This window comes from Equus caballus, chromosome 2 (assembly GCF_041296265.1).
Source record: "Equus caballus isolate H_3958 breed thoroughbred chromosome 2, TB-T2T, whole genome shotgun sequence".
Lineage (NCBI taxonomy): Eukaryota > Metazoa > Chordata > Mammalia > Perissodactyla > Equidae > Equus > Equus caballus.
Window position 1 is genome coordinate 1475248 of NC_091685.1, and position 27967 is coordinate 1503214.

Genomic DNA, 27967 nt, shown 5'->3' on the forward strand with positions numbered 1-27967 from the left:
GGACAGTGGAATTTCTGCTACTGAACAAAATTTGTCTCTAAAGCCAATGTTGAGGCGGTTTCCCTTGCCCCTTGCTGAGGCCCTGGCAGATTGCGCTGGAAGTCAGGTGGGCAGTGGGGAGAACGGTGACTAAAGGCATAGATTGATTGTGCTGTGACCCCTCAGATGATTGTTTGGGCACCTCATCCCCTCGGAGGTGGTTCAGTGCTCAGACTCTGCAATCACATTGCCTGGTTTTCCTCTTACTACGTCTATGACCTTGGACTAGCAGCTTCACTTCTCTCTGTCTCCGTTTTCTCCTCTGTAACAGGGCTGTTACGAAGACTAAATGAGATGACTTATGTTTAACGGTTAAAAGAGTATTTTGCATCTGGTAAATGGTCAACAAATGTTAACTCGTGATAGTTGTAAAAAAGCTCCTCATTTTTGTTTACCTTTAAAATAACTGAAGAAAATTCAAATGAGTATTAGAATTTTTAACTGTAGCTCTGTATAGTTGTTTACTTTTTCATCATTTAGCTAAGAATTTTATAAATTGAGAAAACCATCTATATAGAGAAATATATCACAAAAATTCAAGTATTTGATGACATAAAATTCTAGTGAGGCATTGCGTTTTGATATGGCTGATACTATTATCGGAACTTTGAATTTTTCTTTTTTGTTCTAGGAGCATAAGGAAATGGTGGCAAGCACTTCCTCCTAACAAGAAGGAACTATTTAAAGAAAGCGTAAAGAAGAACAAATGGAAGTTCCTCCTTGGTTTGAGCAGTTTTGGATTGCTCTTCACAGTGTTTTATTTTACTCATCTGGAAGTGAGTCCAGTCACAGGAAGGAGCAGGTTACTATTATTGGGGAAAGAACATTTCAGACTTTTATCAGAACTGGAATATGAAGCAGTGAGTAGAAGGATTTGTTTTTAATTATATTGCTTAATATAATACTCAAAGCAGGAAAGTTTCTTAAATATGAAAGATGCACCACTTTTCTATTATGGTCTTTGATAGGAAATTAGCATTTCTTTTCCCCAAAAGGCCTCAGACCTTTCATATGTAGTATTCCTATCGCCTGCCTTACCTTTCCTCCCATTTATCCAGCTAGCTCCTGCTCCTCACATGTTACCTTAAGTGTCACTTTCTCAGGAGAGCCTTCTCAGACTATCCAGACTGGGTTAGGCCGGACAGATGCCTGAGGTTCCAGGGAGTGCCCTTCAGACAGACTGACTGGTGAATCAGCTCATTTGGAGGTGTGCCCAGGCTTGGCTATATGGGGCATAGTTCTCTTTCATTTTCTCTTCGCATGCTGTGCTTTTCCTTCAAAGCACTTGTCGTGAGGGTGAGACAATTATTTACATAGTTAGTTATTTGCTGAACTGCCGCCCTTGTCAGACTAAGCTCCCTGGGGGCAGAAACCCTGTCTGTTTTGTTTATCACTTTATTGTAAGTGCAATGCACAAAGTAGTGCTTAGTATATATTTTTTTAATAAATATATCTGTAGTCTGCTTTTGTACCTTAAAAGTAAAGTAGAATAAGATATTTTTTCCAAGCATCAATTTTGGCAATTTATTATAGTTTTTGCATGCAAAATAAAGTTGGAATTCAGAAGCCTTAACTCTTTGGAGAGTATAACAAGTCAGGTGGTTAAACATTTTGTACCGCTAGTGAGCTCCTTGAGGGTGGAGCATCTTTCCATCCACACTGAATAACACGTGCATGGTATTGGCTTAGTCGGTGTTGGCTGAAGTCTCATAGCCTCACGTCACGGCTTCAGCATGCTTACGTCTTTATGGCTGTTTATTCCAGTTGAGCTTCTCAGTTTTGCAATGGAAATTAACCATTAAAAAAAGAAATAATGATAGTTTTTCACTAAAAAGATTTTCTTAAGATAGGACCAATCTCTTTTAGCAAAGTGTACACACAGATTTGAGATGTGTCTTAGAATCTGGTCTAGTCAGAGGCAAGTTTTAGGAACGTGTTCTGGGCAGACTGAGACAGGCCTAGTGTTGAATTAGCGCATCTTCTACCATTCACGTCCCTGAGAAGCTTTGAAAGATTATGGATATGCACATGCATATATTCTTTCTCTTTTTACTTTGTAACCTACAAATATAATACTGCTTGATGTGAAAATTCAAGCACATGTTCTTATAGTGATATTATAAAGCACTATAATTACATATCATCTTGCTTATTTTATCTACTTCAGAAGGATTACTGTAAACTGTTTACATTGGTGACGTGGTTTCTAAAAATGCTCATTGACATAAAGACTATTACAAATTCATATTCTACAAAATCATCTGTTTTTAATGCATCTCAAGGAAGAAGCTTACAAATTTGTTGATTTATATGTGAAAGAAATCATACATTTCATGGAAACGAAAGTGATATTTTCGGAACATTCTTAATTTTCTCGGTACACTTGAAAGGGTCTCATGAATATAGCTTCAGAAAAAGTATCTTCATATGGTGGCTAGTCTTAATCAGCATAATGTAGAGAAAATGATATGCCCACTGGTTCTAAAATTTCAGTAGTTTCCTTTCAATTTGTGTGAATAAAACATTCAAGGTTATTGAAATGTTGTCTTTCTTTGTAGAAGTTTAACTTTCTTATTAAGTATAGGGTGTTTTTCTATTCAGTGGGTTATGAAAGAATTTTCTTTTGTATTTTACCTTCTTATGTGAAATCTTTATGTTCTCTAGGCGATGTTTTGTTTTCTAAAGTACTTAGGAAAGGAGAAATAATATTTAAGCATTTTATTTGTTTATAGAAAAGATGAAATTTTTATTTCAAGCATTTTTTAAAAAATCTTAGTTATTAGAATTTATTACATTGTGAGAAACCACATTACCTTTGCATGAGTAATTCAAATCTGAGAAATCTCAGTGTTTAATATATGCAGATTTTTACATCATTATAAGTTAAACTGTTCAACAATCAGTAGCCATGTAACTCTCCATAAAGCAGTATAAACATTTTGTAGAGCTAAAACTCTTTTAAAATAAAGACTACTTTTCTTTTTAATATTTCAGTGGATGGAAGAATTTAAAAATAATATGTTACCTGAGAAAGATCCCCGATACCTGACTGTTAAAGAAGTGCTTTATCATTTAATTGAATGCAATAAAGATATTCCAGGGCTCTCTGAGATCCACTGGATTATTCATGTGGTCGATTCCCCAGATGTAAATGCCTTTGTGCTTCCAGTAAGTAAACATTCTCAAACCTGATGTTTAATTGTTGGATTTAACATCCTTACTTTTTATGGTGTCCTAATTGCTTACGTTATGTTCTTCATGGTGCAGAATGGGCAAGTGTTTATCTTCACTGGGCTTCTAAATAGTGTGACTGACATGCATCAACTCTCCTTCCTTCTGGGCCATGAAATAGCACATGCGGTACTTGGGCATGCTGTAAGTACCTAAAATGACTGTTCGATTGTTGAAATACTGTGTTGAAGCCAGCAAATTAAATCTTTTAAAGAATTGAATATTTTCAGTTCCTTTTTAATGATGGAATTTTAGTTTTTAGTAATTGTCTTATTCTGTTACCTGAAAAAATATGTTGGCTAATTTTGAGAATTTTTATGGTCTTTAGTTTTTCGTACTGAATAATTAGTGTTTCTCTTAAATACTGTTTTTATCACCTGTCTCTTTTGCTCAAAAGTATTCTCAACCTCTAATTATTTAAAATTAGATTTTAAACTTTCCATAATTATTAACATACTTATAATCTAGTCAGAAAATTAACTGTAGGAAAGTGATATTACTATTTAAGTGGGTAAATCGGTTTTCTTTCTTTTTTATTATTCTCAGGAGATAGCTTGGAACATCTTTGAAAATGCCTAGAACGATATGCCATATATAATTAATGCAGAGTAATAATAATGATACCGTACCATTTAACAGTTTACAGAGCTTTTTAATATGTACCTTCTTCATAATTTTAATACTATCCTTATGAGGTATGTATTAGTATCCCTGTATTATATGTGAGGAAACTAGTGTTTAAGAGACTCCAGGTAACATGACTAATGTGACAAGTGGCAGAGTCAGGACTTTACCCCAGGTCTTCCGTTTGCAAGCCCAGCGCTGCTTCCTTTACCACGGTTACCTGGTTGTTGGCAGCACTTTTCTTGTAGATCGTGCAATTCAGACTGACATATGCTCCTGTAAATACACATCTGTTCGACTTGGTGTGAGTCCAGAAAAGTAATAGAATTACTCATATTTTTATTTCTATTCATTAAAAAATATGCATGCCTCTTTTGTCCACATAATTAGAGGTATGTTTTCTTTCATTGAAAGCATGAAGGTAAATAGTGAAAGGATTGTGAAATGCTATATTGAAATGCAAGTCATATTAACTTTAAGTGGAAATGATGTTATTAATCCTTCTAAAAGTCATCTCAAATTCTTTCTGTTCCTTAGAGTATTAGTAAGATGAGATGGGTCGAAGTCGTGCTATTCTGAAGCACAAATAGTAATTATCTTATTTCTACTGAGTTACGGGAAAATTTAAAAAATATTTTCCTTAAATATATACAAGAATAAACCTAAGCAGTTGAAATAGCTTATATCTTTCAATAAATGGCTTCATAACTAAAAAATCAATTTTGGCCCTTTTTATTGCATATTTAGTACATTTATTTTTCTGGCATCTAGTTCAATGCCTCATTCAACATATTGTTGTCATCTCTGTCAGGGCAAGAACAATAATCAGAGGAAACATAAAAAGCAAATAGCAGCCTTAAAAATAGAAGATAGTTATTCATATTTCTTTGTCAGAGGTCTTAGATGTTATCAACACTATATTTTCTCTTTTAGGAGTCTCCATTTTGATTTGATGTCGACTTTTATGTTTTTTTTATTATGCAAATACAGATTTGTTTTATTTTTATTTTTCTAAGACTGTGTAATAGCAATTATATCCTTTAATAATTAATAGCAAGGATTTTCTCTTCTATAATGACTTCATTATTTGGAGTTTTACTCTTTTATGCTGAAGTGATTCCATAATTGTTATTCATGGCACACAGTTCTTATAATGGGAAGGAAAGAATGCTTTGTGAGGGCAGATTATATTGTTAAGAGAAGTGTTCTATTTGGCAGCCATGTTTCATACATTGAAGTAATGATTCCTGTATTATCAGTATAAATGTTATGTTAATATTTATTAATCAGCTTTAATGGGGAATGCTAGACAATCCAGTGCATTATTCTTATATTTAGATATTACTACTCAAAACAACTATTTTAAGTAAAACCTTTTTTTTATTACTGCTATAAGTAAATACAAAAATTTGTTGAACCCAATTTCCTGGTGAGAAATACCAGATTTATAAAATTGTAAACTTGCATGAATCATACTTCATATATTTAAAATAAATTTCCAGTCTTTTTCTGAATTGTGCCTATTTTAACTGCTTCATATGTTAGGTATGGTTTAGTTTCTGTCCAAAAGTGTAAGTATAATACACAGGTTTATTTGATTTTAAAAAAGATTTTGTGACAGTATTAGAAACTAAACTTCCTAGGTTTGATTACTTGTCCTTTTACTAGTATCTGTGTGAATTTGAACAGTTCTTTTAACATCTCTCTCCATCTTAGTTTCTTTTTCTATAAATAGGGATAATTGTACTTATTTCATAAGATGATTATGCTTGTTAATATATGAAACTGTGTTAGTGAACCTGTCATTGTTTCTGAATGATGGTAAGTGGCTCAGTAAATATGAATCGAATGAATGAATGAGGATGTAAGTATGTAAGCAAGGGATGGGAAAAATGGACTGGGAAAGGATAAGCACACAGAAGAAAAAGAACTTACAATCTCGGTCAGTTATACACATGTAATTATTTAATGTGATCACACATGATGAAGTAGAAAATGTAAGCATGTCCTGTCTCGATTTATTAAATGTAATTCTCATTATTTTGATTCTTCTCAGGCTGAAAAGGCTAGCTTGGTTCATTTATTGGATTTCCTAGGTCTGATTTTTCTCACAATGATTTGGGCCATTTGTCCTCGAGATAGTTTGGCACTTTTGAGCCAGTGGATACAGTCTAAATTGCAGGAGGTAAGTCTGAGACAATAACTTGAATTTTATATGGTCTATGGTGAGGCTATTTTAATATTACTGTAAAGTGACAGATACCAAAGATGTTTTCACATATCATGAAATATGGGTACTCATTTTTAGGGGATATTCTTAATAATGAGCATTCAAATTAGAAAAGACGACATCTCTCAAACGATGGAGATGGATGGGTTAGAAGGGCTTAGTAACTTTTGGCTAACATATTTTTTTTTTTGGCATTGTTATCGGTCTTATGGAGAGAAAACCCAGTCACAAACCTGTCCTTTCCTTCTGTTGCTTTACCTTCAAACTTTCCACTTTTGCCTTTCATAGTGACTGTAGTGTAGTGTAGTGTAGTGTAGCTAATTGACTGACTCCCTTCCCCCAAATATTTGCATTTTCATTTTTTGAGGAAGATTAACTCTGAGTTAACATCTGCTGCAAATCCTCCTCTTTGTGCTGAGGAAGACTGGCCCTGAGCTCACATCCATGCCCATCTTCCTCTACTTTATATGTGGGACGCCTGCCACAGCATGGCTTGCCAAGTGGTGTCATATCTGCACCCAGGATCCGAACCAGCGAACCCTGGACTGCTGAAGCGGAACGTGCGAACTTAACCGCTGGGCTACCGGGCCGGCCCCAATATTTGCATTTTGATGGGGATCTCTTAAACCAGTAAACTTTTATGGGCACAGGGCTGGCTGAAGCTGCTTTACCACCGTCACCTCCTCACTCCCAGTTAAACTAACATTGACTGGAAAATATTGACAGTCTTACTAGGTTAACTTTTTAATAGTATGTTAATGATAATCATTTCATAAAATTTATTGAGTCCTTCATTTTGTTCATAACACTGCCCTGCTGAAAGTAGGTCTTGCTGTCTTAATAATTACTTTGTTAACTATGACTAATTAATTATTTTATATCTTTCTTCAAATATTTCTTGTCCTGGGAGGTTTGGTTATTTAGGAACAATCTGTTATTTGTTTATTTAATGATTTATAGAGAACACGTCAGAGTGCCATCTGGGTGCTGTTTAAATCTAATGTGTAAAATTCTTTGAGACAAATTGCTTTTGAAATTGAATAAGTCTTTCAGTGTTACCGTATCATTTGGCTTCATTTATGTTAAAATAAAGGTTCTTAAAGGGAACTTTTAAGAAAGAAAGAATGGTTATTGTTTAGGTTATAGGATCTCATATTTTGAATTTTATTTCTGTCACTGATGTGCTGGGAAGTCAGAGTTAATGTAGTTTTTTCCCCATCAATCAGTAGATAGCTTTTTCTATAATGGAACCAGAAGATTTGGTCATAAGAGAGATTACTTGTAGCTGTTTCTCCCTTGAAATAGTTGATGAATCCTGTTACTTCAGTGTAATACTTTAATTTAATTTAATTAAACTGAGAATAAAGTAGATTTCTTCTGTTTGAACTCTTTTTCTTTAAATCAAACTCCCCCGCCCCCAAATTTTGGTGACAAGGAAATATTTCTCTGTCTAGAAAGCCTTGGTCATTGTGATTGGAGAGCCAAGGGGAATGCTGATAATGAAGTCATTAAGGAGGGGGAATTGCTGGCATTTCTCAGAGGAGGGAAGAAGTAGGGCCCTCGCGTCACCATTGGGGAGCCTTATTTTTGCGATCTTGAAGATTTGGGTGTAATGTAGCAGCCCTCATAGAGTGCTCCCGGGAGGGGTTTGAGAGCTGTTAATAACAATGAGAGTAGCTAACATTCCTTGGGTGCTGCCTGTACGTTAGGCACTAGGCTAAGCACTATAATTATGTACAGGGGTTAAGAATACAGGCTCTGATCAGATGGACCTGTGTTTTAGTTTAGGCTCTCTTAGACCTAAATTCTGTAGAACTTGGGCAGGTTCCTTCACCTTTATAGTCTCAGTTTTTTAATCTGTAAATTGGGATAATAGTATTGACTAACTTAAAGTGTTGTTGTGGGTTTAATGATAATTTACAGCAGGATTTCTCAACATAAGCTCTACTGACATTTTGGACTGCATAATTTTTTGTTGTGAGGAGTTGTCCTGCTTCTAAACATCTAGATGGCTCCAAATCATCTGGCTTCTACCCCTTAGATGCCAGTAGTACTCCACTCTCCCCTCACTTCCACCCCACCCCTACACAATCACAAATGTCTCCAAACATTTCCAGATGTCCCTCAGGGACAAAATCACATCCTCTGGAGAACCACGGATGTAAAGCGTTTAGCGCAGTGCCTGGTGCAAAGTAAGGACACAGTGTATAGGAGCTGTCGTTATCGTGTGCTCATTTCATCCTCTCTGCAGCTGTGGGAGGTTGGTACTGTTACTACTCCATTTTACACATGATGCCCCAGGGCTTGGAGGGATTAAACAGTTAGCCCAGGGTTAATAGTAACTGTCAGCATTTGGACTGGAATCTAAGTTCCTCTCCTTTTAAAGCCAGTTTTTAAACTTATTAAAGTTTTTAATCAGTTATGCTATCAGTAGACTTGATGCGACACCTGCAGACTAGCCATGGAGAGTGAAGACAGTGTATGATAGAGTTCAGCAACCTAAAACAGACGTGATCGAGAGGGAAGAAAGTCAGATCTAATGGTCACAGACTGTCTGTCAGATTGAGTATATTATTTCTAGCCGTCACTGACATGTAGCTGCCTCTGAAAAATTGCTTCCCCAATTAATAGCTCTTTTCTCAAAAGTCCTGCATATTGATCCATCTCCTACAAAGTTTTAGTACTTACTGAAAATTAGAATTTAACTGGAAAGCATTCACATAAATATAAGTAATTAGGAAAATTAAAGTTACAATATCTATTTGTATTTTTTAATTGAAATTGGAAGAAAATTTCATTTTCCTAACTAATCAATACTTGAAAGAAGAAATGAAGATAATTTATCAAAGAAAGAACATTCTGCACTATGGTTAATTTTCTAACTAAATTAAATCCTCTAGTAGTGTCACTGGCTGTTATACAGCTATAGTTTCTCAATTTTCTTTTAAAACTGCAACATCACAGTGTTCCTTGGCCATATTCAAAGCTTGCATCAATCAGCTTTCTTAGGGAATCCTCTGCACGATATAATTGAAAAATAGAAGTGCTCTGTGTGATACCATAGACTGCAGAAGTTTGTAGGCATGATTGTTTTCTATTCTTTCCAGGTTTTAAAAGTATTAATGTCTGTTGGAGGAAATAAGGCTGCGCTTTATGTTTTATACCGTGGTTTTGAGTAAATGTCAAGCATGAAGAGCATAAAATCTTTATCCTAGATACTCTGTGAAATTTTTGAAATCTCATTTTATTACTCCTTTTATTATGAAATAAGTAGTCTTAACGGAGCTTTTCTTTCCTATTTCTGCTTAGTATATGTTTGATAGACCATACAGCAGAACATTGGAGGCTGAAGCTGACAAAATTGGACTACAGCTTGCTGCAAAGGTAAAATGTTCAGCAGTTCAGAATACACAGTGTCCTTCACATAGTAGAATAAATGTGCGTTGTCTTAATGAGGTTTGGCATGGGCAGAGAATGAGAGTTGAGCTGAATACAATTTTTCATTAATACCTTTTTAAATCTCTGCCCTCTGGAAGCTAATGCTGTCTTGATTTTACTCCTCTCCCTTGTTTCTTGATCTAAGGAGGCTTTTTGAGTAAATAAGGTGATATCTAGCTGTTTTTCCCACTTGGAGAAAGGTTTTTCCTGTTGGGGGTGTGATCATGGCTGAACAAACTGAATTTTCACCATTTAAATAAATGGTACAAGAGCAGCCTTCTTCCTCTGTGTCTTTCAGATGGTTTTGTTGCAGCAGATGGCCTGTTTTGCTGGCCACAGAGAACAGCTCTGGGCCTTCCCTCTGATTTCAGTTGGCTTTGTTCATGTCTGTTTAACAGGCACCTCATGCCTGGCTGCTATTTTTAGTCACTTGTGATAACTGAGTGTTATTGTAGGATTTAACGTTAGAAGTAAAACTGCATTTTAAAAAACAAGCGAAAACAGTACCATTTTACATATTAAATTCAATTTGTTTTTGATTCTTTGTTGAGTTTCCAGTAGATATTAAAAGTCTCAAATATTAAAAATCACTATTATTTGAACTTCTCATTATGAGTTTTATGGATTTAATTTCATAAATCAAGATAGTGCTCATTCACAAAAGCAAAAGCAGTCCTCTGAGTGTTACATAAGTAGAATTAAGGAAATTATCAGACTTCATAGATTAAGAAGTTCTCAAATAACGGGCCACAGACTGGCTATATCAACAATTTCCTGATTTTAATGTACTACATTAGGAAAGTGTGTTCCGTGTTCTGGTTAAGAAATCTTTGCCTATCTCGATAAATTGTTCCTGTTTTATTTCCAGGAAGCTCTATTGTTTTGTCTTTTTAATATATAATAGGAGGAAGAGGTCAAGATAATTTTTTTCCTTGTGGATATCTGATGGTCTCAGTAGGCTTTTTTGAAGAGTAGGCTTTTCTCCACTGCACTTGAGTGTCTCTGTTCCATCGGCCTGTTAGTTATTTTCGAGCCAATACTTTGTTGTAACTGTAGCTTTGTAGTAAGTCTTAATGTCTGACAGCTTCTGTCCTCCAATGTTGTTCTCCAAGATTGACTTGGCTTTCTTGAATCCTTCGCTTTTCCATATAAGTTTCAGAATCAGCTTATCAAATTACACACTTGTACAGAAACATGCCTGGGATTTTGATTGGAATTGTGTGCATTGAATATAGATCAATTTGGGGACAGTTGAGTAGTGTCAACAATATTGAGTCTTCTAATCCTTGAGTAATAATTTGTCCATTTATTTAGATATTCTTTAATTTCAGTGATTTTTTGAAATTTTTTTGTATATAGGACTTACACATCTTTTGTTATATTTATTGTTGTGACATGTTTTGATGTTATTAAAAACAGGTCATTTAAAAAATAAACTTGTTTATATATAGAAATACAATTTGTTTTTATAATTGACCTTGTATCTAGCTACCTTGCTAAATTTATGTAATTCTAATAGTGTGTAGATTCTTTTAAATGTTATATATATACAGTTACATTGTCTGTGCATAATGACAGCTTTATTTCTTCCTTTCTAATCCATATGCTTTCTTTTTTTTTACATTATTGAAATGACCAGAAACTTCAGTACAGTGTTGATGATGGGCACCTTTGTTTGTTCTTGATCTTAGGGGAAAAGATTTCGATTTTTTACCATTAATTTTAATGTTCGTTACAAACTTTTTTAATCTGACTTTTGTCAGATACAAGTTTCCATTCTATATCTAATATGCTAAGAGATTTTTTAAAATTATGAAGTATTAAATTTTATCAAATGCATTTTCTGCGTTTATTCATGATTATATAATTTCTCTCCTTTAATCTGTTAATGTGGCAAATTACATTGATTTTTTTTTAAACGTTAGAAAAACTTTTTATTTTTGAAATAAACTCAATTTTATCAATTATATTATCCTTGAACATATTGCTAGAGTTTGTTAATGTTTGGTTTAGAACGTTTATGTCTATGTTCATAGAAGATATTGGCTTGGCATTTTCTTTTCTTGTAATGTCCTATAGGTTTTGGTATCAAGATTATGCTGACCTCATAAAATGAGTTGGGAAGTGTTCCCTCTTTTTCTTTGGAAGAGTTTGTGTAGGATTGTGATATTTATTTTTTATGTTTGGAGAATTGATGGGTAAAGCCATATGGGCCTACAGAGCTCTTTATGGGATGGTCTTTAATTATGGATTCAATCTCTTTAATAGATATAGAACTATTCAGATTTTTCTATTTCTTGTGTCAGTTTTCATTGTTTTTTGTTCTAGGAACTTACGTTTTATTTAACTTTTCAATATTATTGGTGTAAAGTTGTTTTAATATACTCATAAATCTTTAATGTCTGAAGGATATCTGCATTCTGCAGATATATTTAAAATGTCCCCTTTGTACCTAATATTGGAGATATATACTTTGTCTTTTGCTAGATTTTATCACTTTTATTAATCTTTTCCAAAGGCATCTTTTAGCTTTGCTTATTTTCTCTATTCTGTTTTTGTTTTCTATTATTTCAGTTACTGCTCTTTTATTATTCCCTTCTGCTTTGAGTTTTACCTGCTGTTCTTTTTCCTGCCTTCTTAAGATGGATACCCTGAGCTAGCATCTGTGCCCATCTTCCTCTATTTTCTGTGTGGGATACCTGCCACAGTATGGCTTGATGAGCAGTGTGTAGGTCCGTGCCAGTATCTGAACCAGTGAACCCCAGGCCGCTGAAGCAGAGCGCGCAAACTTAACTGCTGTGCCAGCCGGCCAGTCCCAGTATTATTTTTAATGGTTCCTTCTGGGATTACAATATACATCTTTAACCTATCCAGATTTACTTGAGGTTAATATTGAATGATTTCTGGTAAAATACAGGAACCAGTAGTATATTTGGCAGTCATCAAGGATTTAAACCAAGATAGAGCTCCCTCTCCATGCTGTTTTCTTGCTTCAGAGGATTTCCTTTTAACCTCCAGCTGTGCTGTAACTAGCTTCTGATTCTGTTGACTGAAACTTCAAACTCATAAGCCTTCAACTTTTTGTTGTCCAAACTGCTCATGGTTGAGGAATACAATGCGTTTAAAAGAATAAAAAGAAAAAGGCAGCAGACTTAGAGATTTGACTCCATGGTCTATTTATTGTTATTTTTTTCTTTTTGATTAGTATTTTATTTTATTTTTTTTTATTGTGACATTGGTTTATGATGTTATATAAATTTCGGCTGTACGTCATTATATTTCAATTTCTGTGTAGATTACATCACGTTCACCTCCCAAAGACTAATTACAATCCATCACCATACACATGTGTCTAATCACCCCTTTTGCCCTCTTCCTTCCGCCTTCCCCTCTGGTAACCACCAAGCCAATCTCTGTTTCTGTGTTTGTTTGTTGTTGTTTTTATCTTCTATTTATGAATGAGATCATACAATATTTGACTTTCTCCCTGTTGCTTATTTCACTTAGCATAATACCCTCAAGTTCAGTCTATGTTGTCACAAATGACCAGATTTCACCATTTCTTATGGCTGAGTAGTATTCCATTGTGGATATATACCATTCTTTACCCATTTGTCCCTTGATGGGCACCTGGGTTGCTTCCAGGTCTTGGCTATTGTGAATAATGCTGCGATTGAACATAGGGGTAGATATATCTTTACGCTTTTGTGTTTTCATATTCGTTGGATAGATACCCAGCAGTGGAATAGCTGGATTGTATGGTAGTTCTATTCTTAACTTTTTGAGGAATATCCATACTGTTTTCCATAGTGGCTGCACTGGTTTGCACTCCCACCAGTGGTGTATGAGAGTTCCCTTCTCTCCACATCCTCTCCAACACTATTTTCTGTCTTGTTAATTATAGCTGTTCTGATGGACTGTGAGGTGATAGCTCATTGTAGTTTTGATTTACATTTCCCTGATAATTACTGATGTTCAACATCTTTTCATCTGCCTGTTGGCCATCTGTATATCTTCTTTGGAGAAATGTCTGTTCAGATCTTTTGCCCATTTTTTTTATTGGGTTCTTAGTTCTTTTTGTTCTTGAGATGTATGAGTTCTTTATATATTTTGGATATTAACCCTTTATCAGGTAGATATATGATTTGCAAATATCTTCTCCCAGTTGTTAGGTTGTGTTTTCATTTTGTTGATGGTTTCCTTTGCTGTGCAGAAGCTTTTTTGTTTGATGTAGTCCCATTTGCTTATTTTTTCTATTGTTTCTCTTGCCCAGTCAGACATGGTACTTGAAAATATGCTGCTAAGACCGATGTTGAAGAGCACATTGCCTATGTTTTCTTCTAGAAGTTTCATGGTTTCAGGTCTTACATTCAAGTCTTTAATCTATTTTGAGTTAATTTTTGTGTATAGTATAAGATAATGGTCTACTTTCATTCTTTTGCATGTGGCTGTTTAGTTTTCTCAATGCCATTTATTGAAGAAACTTTCCTTTCTCCATTGTTCTTGGTGCCCTTATCAAAAATTAGCTGTCCATAGATGTGTGGGCTTATTTCTGGGCTCTTGATTCTGTTCCGTTGATCTATGTGTATGTTTTTGTGCCAGTACCATGCTGTTTTGATGACTAAAGCTTTGTAGGATATTTTGAAATCAGGGATTGTAATAACTCCAGCTTTGTTCTTTTTTCTCAGGATTCCCTTGGCTATTCAGGGTCTTTTATTGTTCCATATAAATTTTAGGATTCTTTGTTTTATTTCTGTGAAAACTGTTGTTGGAAGTTGAATTGAATCTGTAGATTGCTTTAGGAAGTATGGACATTTTAACTATGTTAATTCTTTCAATCCAAGAGCATGGAATATCTTTCCACTTCTTTGTGTCTTCTGTTTCTTTCAGTAATGTTTTATAGTTTTCAGTGTACAGGTCTTTCACCTCTTCAGTTAAGTTTATTCCTAGATATTTTATTCTTTTGTTGCAATGGTAAATAGGATTGTATTCTTAATTTCTTTTTCTGCTACTTCATTGTTAGCGTATAGAAATGCAGCTGATTTTTGTATGTTGATTTTGTATCATGCAAATTTACTGTATTCATGTATTATTTCTAGAAGTTTTTTAGTGGATTATTTAGGATTTTCTATATATAAAGTCACGTCATCTGCAAATAGTGACATTTTCACTTCTTCCTTTCCAATTTTGATCTCTCACTTTTTTTCTTGCCTGATTGCTCTGGCTAAGACTTCCAATGCTATGTTAAATAAGAGTGGTGAAAGTGGGCAACCTTGTCTGGTTTCCATTCTTAGAGGGACAGCTTTCAGTTTTTCTTCATTGAAAATGATGTTAGCTGTGGGTTTCTCATATATGGCCTTTATTATGTTGAGGTACTTTCCTTCTATACCCATTTTATTCAGAGTTTTTATCATAAATGGATGCTGTATCTTGTCAAATGCTTTCTCTGCATCTATTGAGATAATCGTGTGGTTTTTATTCTTCATTTTGTTAATGTGGTGTATCACATTGATTGATTTGTGCATGTTGAACCATCCCTGCATCCCTGGAATAAATCCCGCTTGATCATGGTGTATGATCTTTTTAATGTATTGTTGTATTCGATTTGCTAGTATTTTGTTGAGGATTTTTGCGTTGATGTTCGTCAGTGATATTAGCCTGTAATTTTCTTTTTTTTGTGTTGTCCTTGTCTGGTTTTGGTATCAGGGTAATATTGGCCTCTTAGAATGCCTTAGGAAGCCTCCCCTCCTCTTCAATTTTTTGGAACATTTTGAGAAGGATAGGTATTAACTCTTCTCTGAATGTTTGGTACAATTCACCAGGGAAGCTGTCTGGTCCTGGACTTTTATTTTTTGGGAGGTTTTTGATTACTGTTTTGATCTCCTTTCTGGTGATTGGTCTATTCAAATTCTCTATTTCTTATTGACTCAGTTTTGGAAGATGGTGTGATTCTAAGAATTCCTCTATTTCCTCTAGATTATCCAATTTGTTGGCATATAGCTTTTCATATAGTATTCTCTTATAATCTTTCGTATTTCTGAGGTGTCGTAATTTCTCTTCTTTCATTTCTGATATTTATTTGAGCCTTCTTTTTTCTTGATGAGTCTAGCTAAAGGCTTGTCAATTTTGTTTATCTTTTCAAAGAACCAATTCTTATTTTCATTGATCTTTAAATTTTTTTAGTCTCTATTTCATTTATTTCTGCTCTGATTTTTATTAGTTCCTTCCTTTGACTGATTTTGTGCTTTGTTTATGCTTCTTTTTCCAGTTCTTTTTGGTGCACTATTAGATTATTTGAAATTTTTCTTATTTGTTGTTTGTTGAGGCTTGTATTGCTATACATTTCCCTCTTAGAACTGCTTTTGCTGTATCCCATAAATTTTGGCATGTCATTTTTTTCATTTTCATTTGTCTCTGGGTATTTTTTTATTTCTCCTTTGATTTCTTCATTAACCCAATTGTTGTTCACTAGCATTTTGTTTAATCTCCACATATTTGTGGCTTTTCTGATTTTCTTCCTGTAGTTGATTTCTAATTTCATACTGTTGTGTTCAGAAAAGATGATTGGTATTATTTCAGTCTTCTTACGTTTATTGAGACTTGCTTTGTGACCTAATATTTGATCTACCTTGGAGAATGTTCCATGTGCATTTGAAAACAATGTGTATTCTGCAGTTTTTGGATGGAATGTTCTGTATACATCTACTAAATCCATCTGATGTCATTTAAAGCCAGTGTTTCCTTATTGACCTTCTCATTTGGGTGATCTATGCTTTGGTGTGAGTGGAGTGTTAAAGTCCTCTATTATTATTTTATCACTGGCTATTTTTCCTTTTATGTCTGTTAATAGTTGCTTTATATATTTAGGTGCTCCTGTGTTGGGTGCATAGATACTTACAAGTTTTATGTCCTCTTGTTGGATTGTTCCCTTTATCATTATGTAGTGCCCTTCTTTGTCTCTTGTAAGTTTTTGTTTGAAAGTCTATTTTTGTGTGATATAAGTATTGCTGCCCCTGCTTTCTATTCATTGCTATTTGCATGGAGTATCTTTTTCCATCCCTTCACTTTTGGTTTGTGAATGTGTTTATGTCTGAAGTGTATCTCTTGTATGCAGCAAATATATGGGTCTTGATTTTTATCCAATTGGCCACCCTGTGCCTTTTGATTGGAGCGTTTAGTTCATTGATATTTAAAGTAGCTATTGATAGATATGTACTTATTGCCATTTTGTTGCCTTTTCCTGGGTGTTTTAGTAGTTCTTCTGTGTTCTTTCCTTCTTCTCTTGCTGTCTTCCCTTGTAGTTTGACGTCTTTCTTTAGAATTATGTTTGAGTTCCTTTCTTGTAACTTTTTGTGTATTTATTAGAGGTTTCTAGTTTGTGATTACTATCAGGTTCATATATAATAACCTACATATATAGCAATCTGTATTAAGTTGATCATCTTTTTAGTTTGACCTCTTGCTGAAAGTTCAATTCTTTTACTCTCCTCCTCCCACTTTTTGGTTTTGATATCATATCTAACCTCTTTTTTTGTGCATGTGTATCAATTACCCTCTTATCATGGAAATAGATAATTTTAGTACTTTTGTCTTTTGACCTTCATATTAGCTTCATAGGTGGTTGATCTGCTACCTTCATTGTGTTTTTGCCTTTACCAGTGATTTTATTGCTTTTTATAAAAATGATTTTCTTATTTTTGTTTGTGGTCTTTTCCACCTAAATACGTTCTTTTGGCATTTCTTATAAAGCTGGTTTCTTGGTGATAAACTCCTTTGGTTTTTGTTTGTCTGGAAAACTCTTTATCTCTCCTTCCATTCTGAATGGCAGCCTTGCTGTATAGAGTATTCTGGCTGTAAGTTTTTTCCTTTCAGCACTTTGAATATATTGTGCCACTCCCTGCTAGCCTGTAAGGTTTCTGCTGAAAAGTCAGCTGATAGCCTTATGGGGTTTTCTTTGTCTGTAACTTGTTGCCTTTCTCTAGTGGCTTTTAGGATTCGCTCTTTATCTTTAATTGTTGACATTTGAATTATAATGTGTCTTGGTGTGGAACTGTTTGGGTTTATCTTGTTTTGTACTCGTTGTGCTTCCTGTACCTAGATGTCTGCTTCTTTCCTTAGGTTAGGAAAGTTTTCAGCTATTATTTCTTCACTTAGATTCTCTGCCCCCTTGTCTCTCTCTTCTCCTTCTTGGACATTTATAACATGGATGTTAGTATGCTTGATGTTGTCCCAGAGGTCCCTTAGACTGTCCTCATTCTTTTTAATTTTTTCTTTTACCTGTTCAGCTTGGGTGATTTTTTCTCGTTTTTCGTCCAGCTCACTGATCTGTTCTTCTGCGTCATCTGCTCTGCCCTTGAGTCCTTCTAGTGAATTTTTTATTCCCAATATTGTATTCTTCATTTCTGATTGGTTCTTTTTTTATATTTTCCAATTCTTTGTTGAAGTTCTCACTGAGTTTTTCCATTCTTCTCCCAAGGTCAGTGAGCATCCTTGTGACTTTTTTTGAACTCTGTCAGGTAGATTATTTCTGTTTAGTTCTTTTTCTGGAGTTTTGTCCTGTTTCCTCACTTGAACATATTCCTTTGTCTCCTCATTTTGCCTCATCCTCTGTGCTTATTATGTAGGTCAGCTACATCTCCCAATCTTGGAGAGGTGGCCTTATGTAAGGGATGCCTTATGAGGTCCAAAAATGTGCTTCCCTCTCATCCCCAGTTCCAAATGTTCCAGGAGTGTCCCCTGTGTGGGCTACGTCTGTCCTTCGGTTGTGGCAGGGTTGCTCTTTCTGCAGGTTTCTGGGGAGGGTAGGCTTTCTCCTGGCTGGCTGGTTGTAATGCTGAGCTGTGTGTGGCTACTATGGACCCTTCACTCAGTTTATTGGGTGTGAGAAGTCCCAGCACAGTTGGCTGAAAGGTCTAATAGCACATTCCTGTTGCAGTTTTTCTCTAAAGTGAGTAGGCTCCCAGTGTGGCTGGTTGCTAGGCTCAGGGGCCTCCAAGTGCTGTACGTCTCAGACCTGCAAGGCTGTTGTCAGCTCCCTCAGGGTTGCAGCTGAGTGAGGCCAGCCTCAGGCATGAGAGCACCCAGTTGTTTCAGGCTTTGGAAGGTGGGGCCTATCCCTTTTGTGGCTGTTTGAGAAGCACAAATCTGCTGCAGCTGACAGGTCCCACTGCCCACAAGGCCACACACCCTGTCAACAGTCTGACCCCGTGTGTGTGCCCTGACCCACTGAAGTGGACTGAGTCACCTGACTGCAGAGGTCCCACACACTCTACCTACACTGGCCCGCCCCTAGCTCATTTCCTGCCCTGCAGAGGCAGTCCCACATACTGGTTTCAGAGGCTCCAGGCACCACACCTATGTGGGCCAACACATTGCCAGAGAGCTTGCTGTTTGTTGGCTGGGGCCAGTCCCTGGGGTAGGCTGCCTGCCCTGGCTGAGCTGGGTTAAGTCTGTACTCTCGTGGGTGGGACAGACCACTGGGCTGACAGGCCTAGGGGAGAAACTCCAATGGCATCTGCCAGTGTCTGTGTTACCATGCCTGTACTGTGCTAGAGCACAATAATGGCTGTCGCCAGTGTCTCAGTCCCTGGAAGGGTCTCACCTCTCACCGAGATGCACCCAGAGCCTATCAGGTGAGCCTCTTTTCACCAAGGGACTCTGCAGCTTTCTTTCTGGTGATTTTAGATTGCTTTCTGAAATGGGTGAATTTGTGCATGGGCCCTTTAAGAGCAGAGTTTTTTTTTTCCCATTATGTCTGAGAGCTTTTCTGGGGGTTTCCCTATTGTTGTTAGTAGTGAGCAAAGCCAGATATGACACTTGTCTCGGGTATGCTGAGTCCAAAAGCTGCTTGTTGTGGTAATGCTTACCCACTCAGATCCCCTACTCCTCCGGGGAAGACTGTGTTCCTTAAGGTTGCTCCCACCTGGACATGAAGCATCTCTCCTAGAAGGTGGCTTTTTTCTCTCCAGAAAGGAATTTCTGCCTCTTCCACCTCAGTCAGCACTGTCCCTTGTTGTGGGGCTTCCTTTTACCCAGTTTTCAGTTCTGTCTTAGGGGTAATTGTTCCAAGAGTAGTTGTAAATGGGTGGAGGTGAGTTCAGAGTCTGTGTATGCTGGCGTTTTGACATCGTCTCCCCATAGTCTATTTTTTAGGACTAGTTTTCTCTCTGGTCTTTGCTTGCTTTTCTACAACCCCCCCACCCCCTGCCCCCATGCTTCTTGTATCTCCTCCCCCATGTGTGTAGTTTATCCCAGATGGGATTTGGGCAGAGTTTACACAGAGTTACTCATTCCTTCTGTAGTTCTCTCACTGTCTGAGTTCCTCCTTTAGATTTTTCACTGCTTTTCCATCCCTGAACTATGGTCTCTGGCACTTTACTTGGTGAGGCTGTCGTTTTCTGGTACTGTTTTCTACAGCTTTTTCATGGAATGTGGGCAACACCCTCAGGGCAGAAAGTCAGGAACTCTTTTCTTATTTCTTCTGTTGAAGTTTTTCAAGAATACATTCTCTTCTAGCTTCTGTTTTTGTACATTTTCCAATATCTTTAAATAGTTGTTATTTTTAATCAAGTTTTTATAATTGTTATCTCCTGGAGGGTTCACACGACTTCGTCCCTTTTCTTGCAATACTGGAAGTTTCATCTTAAAAGAATATTTTTCCGGGCCATAAAATTTTAAATTGGCCATTATTTTCCTTCAACATGTTAATGATGACATTCCAATGTTCCTAACTTATTGTTTCTGTTAAGATGTCAGCTGTTAGTCTTTTTGTTGTTCCTTTGAAGGCAATGAGTCTTTGTTCCATGACTGCTAAAATTTTCTACTTGCCTTTACTTTTCTATAGTTTGACTATGATGTGTCTAGGTGTGCTTTTCTTTGTATTTATTGTGCTTGTTGTGGCTTGATACTTTTTATTAGTTTGGGAAATTTTCAGTAATTATTTTTTAACATAACGTGCATAACATAAATGTTTTTGCAACATTTTTTTCTCTACTCTTCTGGCATTAGGATTATATATATGTATATATATATGTAAGAGATTTTCGTATGTCTCTCGTGTTGTTCTTTTTTTTTGTATTTGCTTTCCTTGTCTCTCCATTTTTCAGCATGTGTGTTTTCCCATTACTGTCTCATAGTTCACTAATCTTATTTCAGCTCTGTCCATTCTTCCATTAAAATCATCTTTGAGTTTTACATTTCGGTTATTGTATTTTTCCATTCTAGAATTTCCATTTAATTTTCTTTCATAAATTTCAATTTTCTGGTGAAATTCTCCATTGTGTCATAATTTTCTTGAATATGTTAATCAGAATTTTTTTTAAACATTCATGTTTGTTAACTCTGATGTTTTTATTATCTTTCAATCTGTTTCTGTTGTCTGTTTTTGCCTTTGGCCTTGTATCTTGGTATGCTTGCTTATTTTTGCTTGAATGCTGAACATTTCACATGAACAGTACTATTATCTCTGAATAATGATCTCCCCCGTCAAAGGGGATTCTGTGTGTAGTCTGGTGGACAGCTAGAATAGAGTGGCTCACTCCAGTTGGTCAGAGGCTGAGCTGAGTCTTCATAAGTTTCAGTTTACCTCCAGTTCACCTTCCTTCCTAAGGGTATTGCTATCTCAGGAAGCCTGCTGAAGGCTTGGAGTATGTAACAAAGTCCTCCATTGTGGTTCCTGAACTTAATTTTTTGTTCTCACAGTGCCATGAGACTCTTGAAATCTCTACTCAGTATTTTGGCCACTTTTTATTTAAAGAAGTGTGAACTGGCATCATGTTGTCTATGTTTCCCTTGCCTTTCAAATCTTAGCATCTCAAATTTGGCTGCCTTGTCAAGCCTGACTTCTGAGTTTGGCTTTCTAGCCATGTTAGACTGCTGAAAGCTCTCCTTAGTCACCTCTTTCCACTTTGGTTTCTTTTGAGTTCTGCTTGTATTCTCAGCCTCTCTGCCATTCACTGCTCGAAAGTTAACCAATTTGCTACCGGGATGAGTGACACACAGAAGATCAAACTCACCTCAGTGAGCTTCCTTCTTTTCTGGAATTCTGGCTTCTCTTGTCTTGCTAACTTGGTAACTCTCCAACACCTTTGAACAAATATTTATATGTCATCCAGTTTTCTAATTGTTTTTACAGGAACATTGGTCTGCCACAAGCTACTCACTCCATCACTGCTAGAAGAGGAAGTCCCCAACTTAGTCTTTTTAATAGCTACCCTAATATTCTGTAGTACGGATAATTCATTTAATTATGTACCTATTAATGAACATTTGGGTTATTTCCAGTTTGTTGTTTTTATTACAAATAATTGTGAGATAGGCCTCCTTATACACATATCCTTATGCTTGGGTTTTTATGGCTGTGGGGTGGGATTGCTGGCATTTTCATTTTTATTTTTGAAAGATACTCCCAATTATTCCAACATGTTAATAGCAAATCTTGCCAATGATATATCAGAATGCCTTTTTTTTATACCCATGTCAGCACTGTTTGCAATCTCTTTAATTTTTGTTAATTTGGACAAAAAATGGTATTTCATTGCTTTTAAAAATTTGCATTTTCTTTCCTAGTAGTAAAGTTGAGCATATTGTTTCATTTTCATTGGCTATTTTATTTCTTCTTTTGCAGATTGCCTTTTATTATGTTTTTGCTGGGTAGATTTAAAAAAATACATCTTCTACACTCTACTGTTGGAAATTCTGAGTCAGTAGCTAGATGATGAAGCTCTGAATCTGAATATGTTTAGGAGCTGCCAGATGATTCTGATATCCGGGTAGATTTGAAAATTACTAGTTTGAGTAATCAAATGCCAGTCTTGTGTTTTTAGGTGTTAAATTTTCTCTTTTATTTAAAAAAGAATGAAATTATAGAAGTAGTAAAGAAATGCTGATATTCCTTTGATTATAATATGTAAGCTGCATTTTTTTTTACAGAGTATATCTGGATAGATAAAACTATGATTTAGTTTTCTAAAACGCACTAAGTATTGTGTTGTGGACTAGGTGACCTCTTGCCAGTTGTGATATTATGGTTTATTCAGTCCAAAGGAGAAAACAATATTGCTACAGATGTTAAGTGATGAATACATAGTAATACAGGTAATATATTTGTTATGGAGCACTTAGGATATGAAAATGCCATCTCTAAATATGTTACTTACTGTCAAAAGGGAGAAACAGTATAAAAACCTCAAATATATTTATGCTCTCATTTATTTTGTGATATCGCCTTTTCAGATAATAACATCTTCATCTGCCATTTAATATTATTATGTGCTAGTGCTGTGCTTAGTATTTTATATACGTTGCCTAATCTAGTCCTTACAGTAACTTCACTAAGTAGTTTTTGTTAGGATCATTATCTCCATTTTAAAGATAAAGGAACTAAAGCCCAGATACATTAAGGTATTTATGTTCACAGATAGAAAATGGTGAAGTCATGTTTCAGTCCCTGCTGTGTACAATTTCCAGGTCCACCCTCCCATTTGGTTTCTGTCCCATCCCTCTACCATAATTATGTTTCTCAAGATCAGCTTGTCTACTTCCATGTGTCATATCCCACGCTTACTTTCCTACCTTATCTTGTTTTTTTCTATTAGTAACATTTGAAACTATTAACCATACTCACCTTTAAGAAATACATATATATTTGTGTGTGTAGCCACACATTTCATTATAGTGTAGAAGGTCATTTAGTGTTATAAACTCACAATGAAAAATAATAGCCTTCATTGCCCCTCCCTTACACCCAGAAGTGAAAATCACCTTAAATTATTTTAGCTGTTTACCTCTATATTTCTATGTAATATGTTTATTTTGTAATTTCTTCATTTGTTAGGTTTAGACATTATTGATTTCTTCTTGTGGAAGATTTAGTCTTTTATAACCTGACTAATGGTTTTATGTGCTTATTTGCTACCTGTATTCCTCTTTGGTTGAGTATTTGTTCAAATCTTCTGCCACATTCTAATTGGATTGTTTTCTTGTTATTGACTTTAGAGCGTTCTTTACATATTCTGGATGCAGTCATTTGTTGGATATGTGATTTGAAAGTAGTTTTCTTTCATCTATGGCTCATCTCTTCTTTTTCTTAACAATGTTTTCTTTTTGCAGAACAAACATTTTTAATTTTGATGAAATCCAGTTTAAGAAACCTCCAAGGAACCTCTACACCAGTTTCTGGGGCAAACTTCTCTCTGGTATCTTATCCCACAGATTCTAGCCACTTCTGCAGTGCTAAACTGTCTCCTAACTCCTTAGCTCAGCTAGACTCACCATGCTGTGCTTGGGTTCTACTTCGCTGTGTTGTGGTCGGGAAACTGCCCCAGGCAGAGAGAGGTACAAATCTGGGGATTGCCTTACGTTTTTCTCTTCTCTGAAGGATCACGGTTTGTCCTGCCTCTTGTCCGGTACCTGAAAACATTTGACTCGTATATTTTGTCCAGTTTCAAGGTTATTTATGGTGGGAGGACAAATCTAGTGCCAGTTACTCTCTCATGGCCGGAAGTGTAAATCCCCAAATTTGAGATTCATGATTGTCCGTATTTTATAAGAAGGCACTAAGAGACTTTTCAGAGGCTCTGTATGCATTGGTTGGGCTAGTAGTCTTCACCTTTAGATTATAGGATAGTGAGCTAGCTCTTTCTTTGGGCAAGCTCCACGTGGAATATATGTAGGCTTTTTCTCTGTGGCTGTTCAAGTGTCTGCAAAAGAATCCTGTAAAACTGGCTGTCATTGTTTAGGGGTTGAGAGGGAAGAGGAGGATGGGGTTTTCTCATTCATTATGGACACTTTTGCTTAATTCTCTATTTGAACCTTATACCTCAGCCCTTTTTTTCTGAGTAGCGATTATTGAACCTTTCTGGGGTCCCCATAGTGTGGAGGTGTCATTCTGCTGCCAAAGAAGTAATATAGTGTAGTGATAATGACTGAGCTCTGGAATTAGACTGCCTAAGTTTGAGAACCTGCTTTGCCAGGGAGAGTACTACCCTGGGCAAGTTACTTACCCTTCTGTACCTCAATTTTCCTCATCTGTAGAATAGGAACAATAATAGACTTATCATGGCATAGAGCTAATACAATTAAAGTCTAAGAGCTCTAATCTTTTAGTCATTTATATTCATATGTCTGCCTATTTTTTTATCTTTTCTATTTCACAAGTGTCTCAAACCTAATATATTAAGTGTTAAGTCTTTAATTTCCCCTCACACCTATTTCTCTTTAGTCTTCCTTTTCCCAATAAATAAACCACCTTCTATTCAGTTGCTTTTGGAGAGAACCTGGAGTCCTCCTTAGTACTTCCTTCTTCTTTATCATTTACATCCACACTTTCACCAAGGCCCGGTAGTTCTATCTTATAAGATATATCTCAATATTTTTCCATCTCCACTGTTAGCATCTTTTACCTGGACTTCTGCACCGGCCTCATTATAGCTTTCATTGACTCCAATTTCCACCCTACCACAAATAAGAGTCAGGTCCACTAAGCCAGGATATTCACTTTCTCGAGGTAGGACTTAAATGGACATTGGCCAGCATTTGCCACCAGACTTTGCAGTTTCTGGGCTAACCCTCTACTTCTGACTGACACATTCTTTTTCCTGTTTGTTAATACAGTCAATTAGAAGACATCTTTTGGACCCAGGGGCACTCTGTTTAAATTGATGTACATAGCTCTTCTCTGACCTATGATGTTCATTTTCATTTATTAATTCAACATGTGTTTAATGTGTGCCTACCATCTACCAGGGTGTAGTGATTGACTCCCTTTATGGAGGTCAGAATTTAAGTAAGAAACAGAGATGTTCAGTAAATAATTTTTACAGTTTGAACTATTATGGTAAAGATATATGGGATCCCATGGGCAAATATATCAGAGAGATAGAACTTTATCTAGGGATCAGGAAGACTTAGTCCAGGGATTAGAGTGAGAAAGGAATGTTTAAAGTGGAGATCTGAAAGCTAAGGAGCAATTAGCCTGGTGAGGATATAGATGGGAGGGTTTTGGCATGGCAGACCACATGTTCGAAGGCAGGAGAGGTGATGCCTAGTCCAGGAGTTGAAAATTCAGTGTGGCCGAGATGTCGGTAGAGTGCAAGGGTGCCCGCATCACGAGGGCAAGCTGAAAGGTGGCAGAGCCTTCTTTGTTAGCAGCTTCTAGGATTTTATCCCTTATCCAACACCGTGCTTAGGGCTTGAGGCTCCAGAGCCAGAGCTGTGTTTGAGCCCTTCCACATGACTGTAGTAGACAAGCCACTCAACCTCTTCAAGTCTATTTTCTAGTCTGAAAAATGGGAATAATGTTAGTACCTACCTTAAAGAGTTATTTTGAATATCCTGGACTTGATCCTTATTTGTGGCCATTATCATTTTTTTGGACATTGATGCATCACACTCCATTGACTTCTCATCATTTAATATTCAAATCATATAACATAAATCTGTGTCTGATTCTATCTTTACTAAGCAACCTGCTGCTTGTAGCCTGGCTTCCTTTGTGGCGTGCCTGGAAAGGAGAGAACACTGACTTGAGGACACAAACGGCCTGTGCCCTTGGAACCTTGGCAGTTACAGTTATTCCTATAAAGTAATAAGTTGGCATTCTGATTTTGTGTCAGTCTTGTGAGCTTGGTTAATGGGAACTGCTCCTGAGAAATGGATCTGTTGGTCATGTGCTGTTGCATTAGATTTATGAGCTTTTAAGGCCAGTGCCAAACAAAGATGGAAAACTCACTAAAATCCAGTTACTCCTGGGACGTCTTTGAAAATAAGCAGCTTGCTTTCCCCAGAGTGCTCTCTACTTCTGCTCTGCTATTGGCTGTGTGTGACTTTATTTTGTATATTTACATTTTTGTAGTTTTAATTTTTCATTTAAAAGATATTTAATTTATCATTATATAAATTGTCAGAATGACTAATATAGAGTTAGTAAAAACTGGTAGGACTGAGGTGTGACTTAAGCACAGAATAATAACTAGCTGTCCAGCTACCAGCTGACAAAACGTGTCCTGTTAATTATTTGTTTTTGTTGTGTGTGTATATTCATTTGTCGCTATAGAGAGAATTTGACACTTGACAGTCATTTACAGAAATGGGTTTTGTTTATTTGACTTCACCAACAATGAAATGGCCCATTTTTATTTTTGAGTGTCTGCTTCTTAAATATGGGAAAAAAGCTAATTTTCTTTTGGTGGTTTTAAACGGGGGGCCGTCTCTTATTAGGGTATTGTATATGATTGCTTTTGATTGTCACAGTGGTTGGGGAGGTGGGCGTTACTGGTGTTTAATGGACGTGGAGAGACAGGGATGTTAAATATCCTAAAGTGGCCTAGAGACCCCTCCAGAGGGAGGGCTTGTCCAGTCCCCACAGCTTCAAAGTTCCCCTTTGAGAGACAGCTGCCAGCCGGCTTCATCAAGTAGCTTGAATAACTATGCATATAGCACCATCTAGTGGGGGAAATAGGTAACAAACAGAATTTACTTGAATCACATAAGAGAAATTTCAACATTCTAAACTTTCTGTAAAATAATAGATTATAATCTTGGATTTTTGGAGCAGGAAGAAAAATTGGAGATAATCTAATCCACCTTCCCCTTTTACAGATAAGGAGACTAGGGACCAAACAGGTGAAGTGCTTTGTCCAAGAACATACACCTAGTCTGAGGCAGTCAGTAGCACCTAGTCAACACACGCTGGCTAGAGTCCAGGTCGCAGAGTTTTCCAGGTTAGTAATCTGAGCCACTGTCATAGCAGACTAACTTGTGTTCTAGTTGGGTCAGTGCCTTAGATTCTTTCCTTAGTGATTCATTTAGAAAAAACAATAAATGAGGAGACTATCTCATTTAGTAGGTGTGTTATAAAGTAAACTTTCATAATACATACATTGTGTATTACATCTTATTTTGAATGTAATTGTGTCACCTAGAGAAATGAGACAGGCTTTTGTGTATTCATTTAATTTTTATTTGCTGTGATTTCTGCTTTAAGTGTTGATTCTTATGATAAAACTTTCAGATAGAGAAAAAAACATACGTGAAAATTTATTGAAACTTCACTTATTGTATTGGTTGTTGGACTGACATACTGGCAATCAAAAGATGCAAAAAATTTAAACTAATATGAAATGAATTATAAAATAGTGGAAGTCTTCCCATTTCTCCTCTTTGTTAGGGTGCATAAAATAGTTTTGATGTCAAGTTTTGTTTTGTTTTGTTTTAAATGAGAGAGACTGGCAAATACTGATAATGGTTTAGCTGAAGCCATCTTGAGACTATGTCACATTCAGTTGGAAGAGGGCAATTTTTAATTATTGACTTGAAAAATGTTGTTTAGGCAAGAAATGGGTTCCAAAGTAAAGTGAGATTTAACAAGCGATGCCCTGTGAGCAGTAGCAGGAACACGAACCCATG

General features: G+C 36.2%; 1 protein-coding gene across 8 annotated transcripts in view; it reads left to right on the plus strand.

Moving 5' to 3' along the window:
- Nucleotides 1-27967, plus strand: part of OMA1 (OMA1 zinc metallopeptidase) — a 113973-nt gene that overhangs the window by 15606 nt on the left and 70400 nt on the right. For 5 of the 8 annotated variants that reach the window (XR_002803926.2, XR_011436327.1, XR_011436328.1 and 2 more), the window contains exons 3-7: nt 671-899; nt 3034-3207; nt 3307-3414; nt 5951-6079; nt 9434-9508. Coding sequence is in view for 4 of the 8 variants with exons in the window: in XM_023629014.2 (XP_023484782.2) it covers nt 671-899; nt 3034-3207; nt 3307-3414; nt 5951-6079; nt 9434-9508 (715 nt within the window). In the remaining 4 variants the exon portion in view is untranslated. Of the gene's footprint in view, nt 1-670; nt 900-3033; nt 3208-3306; nt 3415-5950; nt 6080-9433; nt 9509-27160; nt 27283-27967 lie in introns of all 8 variants that reach the window. The other 3 variants (XR_011436326.1, XM_070259873.1, XM_070259874.1) reach the window with 1 other exon arrangement.